Source organism: Phascolarctos cinereus, unplaced genomic scaffold (genome assembly GCF_003287225.1).
Source record: "Phascolarctos cinereus isolate Bilbo 61053 unplaced genomic scaffold, phaCin_HiC Scaffold_726;HRSCAF=1367, whole genome shotgun sequence".
Taxonomy (NCBI): Eukaryota; Metazoa; Chordata; class Mammalia; order Diprotodontia; family Phascolarctidae; genus Phascolarctos; species Phascolarctos cinereus.
The window spans coordinates 415,271,395-415,280,641 of record NW_027556098.1 but is presented as its reverse complement, the minus strand read 5'-3'; the positions used below and the strand labels follow the sequence as shown (position 1 = coordinate 415,280,641).

Sequence of the window (9,247 nt, the reverse complement as noted above, 5' to 3'; positions counted from 1 at the left end):
ATTGAGTTTCAGGTAAAAAGTCCAAGTTTTCATTTTAATTTTTCTTACACCTTGTCAGTATGACTATTGAAAAAAAAATTTGTAATCATTGATGTTTTATGATTGTTCTTTTGCTCAAATAGTTCAATGGCCAAAGGCTGGGCTTAAGCTCAAGAAGCCCTGAGTCCAAATCCTGATTCCAGACAGTTATTACCTATGTGACCCTGGGCAAGTTATGTGACGTCTTCCCATTTCACTTTCCTGATCTGAAAAATGAGGGCATTGGACTCAATGAACTCTAATGGTCCTTTCAATTCTGACATGTATCATTCTATGAGTGTTGGATATAAAATAAAAGACCTTGTGTCTGAAGTCCTCAGTCACAGGTGTGACTGTGGGCTAGTCACTTCCCTTTTCTGGGCCTCAGTTTCCTCATTTGTAAAACAAGGGGATTGGACTAGATGACCTTTAAGATCCCCTCCTGCCTCTAAGTCCACTGTCCTGTGATGCTACTTGTTTAGAGAATTCACCCACAGAAGATTTCTGAATGGGAGATCTCATGGTTAGACCTGTAAGGTAGAAAGAATATTTTGGCAGCTGTAGGAGGAATAATAGGAGAGAAAAGAGGCTGGAGGCAGAGAGACCAGTTTGGAGATTATGAAGGTAGTCCGGGTGAGTGTGGCTAAGGATCCAGACTAGGGTGGTGTCTGTGCAAGTGGAGAGGAGGAAACAGAAGGAGAGATGCTGGGAGAGAGACGATGAACAGTCAAGGGGGCTTGCATCTGATTGGATGTGGAAGGTAAGGGAGAGGAAAGTATCAGAAGTGACTCCCCAGGTTTCAAGCATAGACAGTAGGAATGAAGAAGGTGCCCTCAGAAGAAACAGAGGCATTTGGGAGGTGGGTGAGTTTCGCATCAGGGTAGAAAATATGATTTCATTTTGGTGTTTGGTAAGTTTGAGTGGCACAAGGACTCTTAGGGGATATTCAGTGAGCAGATGGAGATGCAGGACGGAGGGCCAGGGAAAAATTAGGGCTGGGTAGAGTTTATAGACATTGACAGAGAGGTGATAACTACAGCTGTGAAAGTGGATGAAATTCCTGGGGGAAATTATGCAGCAAAAAGGGGCAGAGGGTCAGAGAGAACCTTACAAGGATGTTCATGAAATATTCCTGCTGCTGCTGCTGCTGCTGCTGCTGCTGCTGCTTTTGGAGTAGGAGGAAGGAGATAAATGGGGACAGAGAAAGAGAAAGAAAAGAGTAGGAGGAAAGCTCCCAGAAATGTGTCAGGGTAGACAATGGAAGATCACAGACTTGGAGCTGAAAGGAAACTTTGAGGTCAAGTCCCATCCCCAAGTTTTACAGGAGAAAGAACTGCCCCCTAGAGAGGTGAAGTGATGATCCCAGCTAATAAGGATCAGAGGGAAATTTGAACTCATGGCCACTGACTCCAAATTTATCAGTTTGTAGCAGCATAGATTTGCACTGTTTACTTGTGACTCACTTTGGCCTAAGGCTGGATCCAGAATGTTTGGGTGACCTAGACCACAGGATTCCTGGGCTGGCTTTGCCAGAGGGCTGAGAACCTTTCAGAGTTCATAGACAGCCCAAGACTCTTTTTGAGAGAGTAATCAGGATGGTGAGAGTGGTCACTGATATTTGAGAATGACCTCAAAATGAAGGAAGATCACAACAGTCAAAAGACCATTAGGTTTGGAATTCATGAAGGGAATGTGGTATGCCTCATGAGGGAGCCCCAGTTTGGAGACCATTGATGTACCTTTGTGTTCCAGTGAGAGAACACGGTTGTCTGAAGGATAGAAGAGCCCACAAGGTCCAGCTGAGGTGCTGAGGTGACAGGAAGCTGGCAGAGTTCATGAAGGATGTCTCCATGGAGGAGGTGAGTCTCAGAAAAGAGATGGGAAGGAGGAAGCTCTTAAACCAGCTTATCCAGCAGTTGAAGAGGTGGAGGGAGGAAGGGGCAAAGGCCACTTCTGATGAATGGTGGGAAAGGATTTGTAAAGCTGAGGGGTGAATGGGGCTAGGTTTGTGATTTCACTGGTAATAGAAGCTCTCTGTAGGAGAAAATTCCCTCCACCAATCAAATCAGTACTTTCCCTGCAATTTATAGCCCAAGAGACTCGCCTAGAGCCATGAAAAGCTGTGACTTACCCAAGGTCACGTAGCCACTAAGTGTCAAGAGTCAGAATTCAAACCCAGGTCTCACTAAGCCAGCTTTCTATTTCCTCTGTCACCCGCTGACTCACCACCCCCTTAATAGGTCCAAGAAATCAAAACACTCAGTAATGCCAACAACAGCTCACCCAAGCAGGTGCAAAGCTCTCAGCCAACAATGAACTTTTTAATGAGGTGGAGCAAATGTTCCTAGACCCCTTTTCGCAGATGAGGAAGCAGACTTAAAGAGAGGCAAGGACTTACTCAGGGTCTCATAGCTAGACAACGAACCAGGCCTTCTGATTCTTGGGCTAAGAATCTTCATCAAATGACACCTAGCTTACACCTAGCTTCAGTGTTGCTATGTGGGAAAGCTTCTGGCAGGAAGGGTCAGTGCCTTCAGATATTCCTGGCTCTCTGCACCTCTGTCTGTGTCATCTGCCCATCCTCTTGAGCTCTGAGACTCTGCAAAGGTTCAGGGTACTGAGGTCTACTACAAGGAAACGTGGAGCACATAGCTAGACATAACAAGGCGGTTTTATTGAGAGGACATGCTTATGATATGAAAGGTAGTGAGAGAAGGTGGTGAAAACTGGACAGACTTCCCTGAGAATGGAGTGTCTATACCTCTAAAGTCTGGTGAGTTATAGAGGGTCCTTTTATGGATCTATAAGGACTAGGCATTGGGGGAATCAAGCAATAAACCTTTATTAAGCACCTGCTGTGTGCCAGGCACTGTGCTAAGCCTGGAACAATGTGCTAAGTGCTAGAAGAAAGCCAAGGGCCTGGACGTGGGGAATAGTGATGACTGATGCTAGGAAGGGAGCAGAGACACCTGAAGAATTAGAAGCAAGCTGATATTCAAACCCCAAACCAGTGGGAAACTGGCCTTTGCCAGTTACTGATGGTCTTACTCCAAAAGGGTAACTCAGGGGTGCTGAACTTCTATTGTGAGGACACAGGAGTAAATGACACAGGGTGAACTTGAAAATAGCACACACAAAACTGAAAAATAAGAGACTTGAAATTAATGAACTCTAAGGTTCCTCCAAGCTCTGATGTTCCAAGTTTGAAAGCTCCTACCTGCTTGGACATTTTGTTTTCTGTGTTCTAATGGTCCTCCTAGCTCTAACATTCAATGCCCCAAGCTCCTTCACAAATCCAACGTTCTTTGTTCTAAGGTTCTCTCCAGGTCATCTTGGACATTAATACTCTACGTTCTAAGCATTCTTCCTCATTTAACAACCTACAATTGATAACAATTCATGGAGGAGGGATTGGCAACCATTTAATCCCAAAATGTCAGAGCTGAAAGGGTCTAATATATTTTGTGAAGGAGGAATTGTGGGCTTGATGTAAGGAAAATGTCCTAGTAGTCAGAACTATCCACAAGTGACATGGCTGCTCCAAAGGGAAACAGGGGCCCCCTGGGTTGGCTGTCCTTTGGGCTTGAAGTGAACCAAAATGACATCACTCTGTTGGGGTCGAGGTATGGCGTGTCTGACTATGGCTGATCAGACCAATATGATCTTGGAAGGCTCTACCACAGGTTGGACACAAATAGTCCACATTGCAGTAGAGATGTCTCTAAATTTGTGCATCTCATGTTTCTTTTGTTCACGTTGCTCATAGAACACAGTGCCTTCTTTGATCTGGGCATGCCACGCTGGGCTGTCCTGTGCTAGCATCTCCAATGTCTCTCAATCGATTCCAAAGAGACCTTGAAAATGTCCTAGTATTGCTTCTACTGACCTCCATGTAAGCACTCGCTTTGTGTGAGCTCTCCATAAAGCAGTCTTCTACATTGATCGTAATAATTCAAGGATACCACCTAGCTGTCAATCAAAAGCTTGGATGATAATGGCTATCAGAGAAAACTAGGGGATTTTAAAGAAATGAAACCCCTTTCACAAGGTCGATTAGAGGTACAGCCAGGAATACAGTCAGGTCTAGTTCATTCAGGATTCATTGCACTTGACCAAGTGGTTTCTCAGTGTTGGACCTTAGCTGCCCTGACACCTGCTTCGGGGGTGGTGGAGAATTTCTCTAAGTGCAAATTACCTGTAAATTCTTCCCCTTACTCTTCTTGCTGCCTTCTTTTTCCACATGGAACAAGTCCAAAATCTCTTCTGTATGAAGACAGAGACAGTGCCCCTCATAAGTCTTTCCTTCCAAACCCTCCCAAGCTTGCCTACTGTGGCCCCTGGAAAGCAGATGCCATAGAGATAGCCATTGTCTCAGTCTGAAATCACAGAATTGGAAAAAGGACCTGGCTCAGATAACAGAGGGTACAGGGGGCTCCTGGTTGGCTCTCCTTTTTAGATGTTAGCTTTAGACATCGCCAGACTCAAGAAAGCATCAGACGGCATAATGACTTGCAGGGACATTGAGGAGGAAGCTCCATCTGCTCCAGCAGTGGGTCGTACTAATGACATATGACGCTCCTTCCAGTGTTGAGATTCAAAGCTTCTATGAAATGCTGTGCTGGGGATTGAGTTCAAGACACAAAGCTAAAGGAGAAAAGTTTAGTCAAGCAATCTGTAAAATATAATTTCAATCTCTCATTCAGGAGTTTCTCTAAACCTATGGGAGGGGTTTGTTTTTCTTTCTTTTTTTTCTTTTCTTTTTCTTTCTTTTCTTTTCTTTCCTTTTTTTTTCCTTTTTACCGTTTTTGGCAAACTGATGAAGCCTATGGACCCTTTCTTAGAAAAATGTTTTTAGGTGACCAAAATAAAATACCAGGACTTACAAAAGAAACTAATTATATAAAGGTAGCCAGGTGGTAGAGAGCTGGAGTCATGAAGCTCTGAGTTTAAATCCTGCTCCTACACTTACTAGCTGTGTGACCCTGGCCACATCACCTAACTTCTACTTGCCTCAGTGTCCTCATCTATTAAATGTGGAAAATAGCATTGAAAATCCAGGGTTGTTTTGAGGATTGAAAAAGATATGTATATGATGTTTTGCAAATCTATATAAATACTAGCTATTATTATAACTATATTATAGTTACATACAGCTATATAAATATATATAACTATAAGTACCATATAAATACTAGCTATTATTATAATGAAAATATAGTTAGCAATTTTAAAAGTCATAGCCTACAGGTTAAGAACTATAAGCATTTTTTTGAAATTGCTACTACTACTGACAGCTAACAATATTTTTACTGGTTTATCTTTAATATAATGAATACTATATAGTCAGACAGAAACAAATCTTAATTAAAGAAATATGTGACTGATGTTGGCATGCTTGTCACATTTTTAATTGCTTAATTAGAAATACAATTTTTAAAGTTATGCTTGACAGGAAAGGTGTGCAAAATGCACAAAACCACCCCCTGCAAGTATATGTCAAGAACACCAGAGCCTTGAGTAGAGAATTTGGTATGGAGGTTTCTTCCTTTACAACGAAGGTTCTTAATAGCTAGTATTTATATAATATAATTTGTAAATTTATATAATAATTTATATAATAATGTTTATATAATGATTTCTATGTTCCAGACACTGTGCTAAGCATTTTACCATCATTGTCTTATTTAATCCTCACAACAACCCTCAGAGGTACATACTATTTTTTTCCCTAATTTTACAGTTGAGGAAACTGAGGCAAATTGAGGTAAAGTGACTGGCCTAAGTTCACATATTAAGTGTCTGAGACTAGATTTGAACTCAGGTCTTCCTGACTCCCAGTCTAGTGCTCTTTTTCTTGTACTGTCTTTTTCAGCTACAAGGCTCCGCAGTTGCACTCTGGCCTAGAAAAAAACAGATCTTTTTTTTTTTAATTTTCCATCTAACTGTGTTGGTCAAGGTTCTCCAAAGAGATGGACGGAAGGGAATAAGCATTTATGCAGTACCTACTATGTACCAGGCACTATGCTAAGCACTTTACAATTATTATCTCATTTAATCTTCACAACAATTCTGTGAGAGATACTGTTATTATCCCTATTTTATAGATGAGGAAACTGAGGTAGACAGAGGCTAAATGACTTGCCCGGGTCACTGAACATGTAAGTGTCTCAGGTTGAATTTGAACTCAGGAAACCAAACTGTAAGGATTAGTTTTAAGAGCTGGGGACCTTTAGAACTGAGAAGGGAAGACTTTGGAGGGAAGCAAAGTCCTCAAATATTAGGAGAGGAAATGGATTGTTTCATATGGCCACATAAGGCAGAGAGAGGGCAGGGGGAGCTCAACAACTTTGCCCACTTGAAAGTGAACATTACCTTTGTTGAGGCAGCTAGGAGTGAAATGGATAGAGTACTGGGCCTGGAGCCAGGAAGACTTATCTTCTGGACTTCAAATCTGGCTTCAGACACTTACTTACTAGCTGTGTGACCTGGGCAAATCACTTCACCCTGTTTGCCTCAGTTTCCTTATCTGTAAAATGAGCTGGAGAAGGAAATGGCAAAGCACTGCAGTATCTCTTCAAAGAAAACCCCAAACGGGCTCACAAAGAGTCAGACACAGCTGAATATGACTGAACAACAAGTGAGTTAGTCTCTCGTCATCTTAAGTCTTCAATTGGTGACTGGATTACCATTTGTTTGGGATGCTAGAGACAGGGTTGGCAGAGTTCAGCCCTAGACTGCCTCTGAGGTCCCTTTCACCTTCAAGCTTCTGATTCCAGGATTTTGTGTAAGAATCATTGTCTCAGGGCAGCTAGGTGGTACAGTGGATAGAGCACCAGCCTTGGAGTCAGGAGGACCTGAGTTCAAATCCTGCCTCAGACACATAACATTCACTAGCTGTGCGACACTGGGCAAGTCACTTAACCCCAATTTCCTGGCCCAAACAAACAAAAGAATAAATGAATAACTTAAAAAAAAAGAATTATTGTCTCATAGGAGATGGAATCATGACATTGTAGAATCTCAGAGTGGGATGAAGGTTCAGAGGTCATAAAGTCCAAATCATACTTAAAGACATATGTCCTCCTTAGCATCCTTAATGAATCATCCTGCAAGCCTTCATCTGCAAACCTCTAGGTAGGGGATTCCAACTACTCTTTGGTAGAACAGCCTAGTACAACAGGCTTAGTTTCTTAGTTTCTTCATCTGTAAAATGGGAGTGATTTTACTTTCACTACTGACCTCTCAAGGTCGTTGTCAGGAAAGCCCAACATGTAGAAATGGGAAGCTATGGCCCTTTTCAGAGAACGCAGGCACCCTGTCCATCCTTTTCCTACAATGGGCCATGAGCCATCATGGGAACTCTGTGCTCTTTGTCTCTAGCCTGGAAGACACTGGGAGGAGGCCAACATGACCCGGTTCCAGGAGTTCATCTTGCTGGGCTTGTCGACAAGGCCAGGCTTACGTGGTGTCCTCTTTGCTGTGTTCCTGACCCTCTACCTGCTGACTCTCTTGGAGAACACCGTCATCATTCTGCTCATCTGGAGCCACCCAGGGCTCCACAAGCCCATGTACTTCTTCCTGGGGAATCTGAGCTGCCTGGAGATGTGTTACGTCTCAGTCACGGTGCCCACCCTGCTGCTTGGGCTGTGGTCAGGGCCTTGCCATGTCCCCTTCACATCCTGCATGACTCAGCTCTTCTTCTTCATCACACTTATCTGTGCTGAGTGCACACTCCTGGCCTCCATGGCCTATGACCGCTATGTGGCTATCTGTCGTCCTCTCTACTATCCAATACTCATGAGGCCCCAGGTCTGCTTCACGCTGTCCATGGCCTCATGGATGGGCAGCCTTAGTGTCTCTGTGATCAAGACAGCCTGCATTGCTGGGCTGTCCTACTGTGGCCCCAATGTCCTCAACCACTTCTTTTGTGACGTCTCTCCTCTGCTCAATCTCTCCTGTACTCATGTAGCACTGACTGAGCTGGTCGACTTCATCTCAGCCATTGTCATCCTGTGGGGCTCACTGCTGGTTGCCTTGGCTTCATACATGGCTATTGGGGCAGCAGTGGTGTGTATGCCTTCAGCCGCTGCCCGACGCAAAGCCTTCTCTACCTGTGCCTCCCATCTCATTGTGGTTGGCATCTTCTACTCAGCCACCATCTTCATCTATGCCCGGCCCAGCAGAATTGAAGCCATGGACCTCAACAAAGTGCTTTCTGTCATCTACACAGTGCTCACACCCATGTGTAACCCAATCATCTACTGCCTACGGAACAAGGAAGTCCAAGGTGCTTTGCGTAGGACTCTCCATAAGGTTGGGTTCAGTCAGAAGAGCTGACAGCTAGAGATTCAGCTAGCAATGTGTAGCTTCAGCATTTGTAAATAGCCACCCTCTCCCTTCCTGTCTTCCTTGTCCCTATCAGTGATACCACTGCTCTTCCAGGTACCTGGATTTGGAATCTCAGCCTCATCTTTAGTGCCCCCATCACTCCATTTCCCACTCATGGTTACTAAGTCCTATCACTTCTTTGATATCTATGAGGATCTGTGATCTAAATGGTATAGATGCTTCCTCTACCCCTGGAGCTAGCAACCTATCCATTCCCTCAGGTTCTGTGTAATTCTTGTTCAAGCCTTTCCATAAGTCCTCCAAAAACCAACCCACCATGCCGAAGTCTTTCTCTGAGCTTTTTTTTAATGGCATCTGGAAATTTGTGTAGCTAGGCTGCTCAGCTCACTCTCACTGCTCCAGTGTCTCACCTTCTTTGCCTGCAATCTACAATTTTAATGAGGCATGTGGCTCCATGTTCTATGCACCAGTCATCATCCCCATCACTTCTACCTGCAGAAATTCTGCATTGACCTCATTCTGTTCTCCTCTATCACTATCTGCTAAGCTCCTCACATCTTAATTCTTTTCACTGCCCATTCCCTCAATCCCTTTCTCTTCCATCACCTATTTGTCATGAAGGCAATGGACTCTTACAGACTTGGTGGAATTGTGCTGAGGGAGATCATGTAATGTGGGCTGAGTCCTCCATCTAGACCCCCTGGATGTGTGTGCCGATGCAATGCTGACACTGTGTAGTAGGTAGAAATAGTCATCAAGCCATTGGTGTTTCCTGGAAAAAAACACAAATACATTTATTGAGCACCTGCTGCATACTGAACAAGCTTCTAGATCCTGGGGAAAAATTCAAAGTTTACAGAATCACTCAGAGGTGGAAGAA

The 9,247-nt window shown here is 43.8% G+C and overlaps 1 protein-coding gene across 1 annotated transcript; it reads left to right on the top strand.

The window, feature by feature from the left end:
* The first annotated feature begins 1,868 nt into the window (after positions 1–1,868).
* LOC110220042 (olfactory receptor 6Z7-like) lies at positions 1,869–8,355 on the top strand. The gene is made up of 3 exons (XM_078146256.1): positions 1,869–1,877; positions 4,475–4,567; positions 7,399–8,355. The coding sequence occupies exons 1-3, from the start codon at positions 1,869–1,871 to the stop codon at positions 8,353–8,355; spliced, it is 1,059 nt and encodes a 352-aa protein (XP_078002382.1).
* Positions 8,356–9,247: the final 892 nt, after the last annotated feature.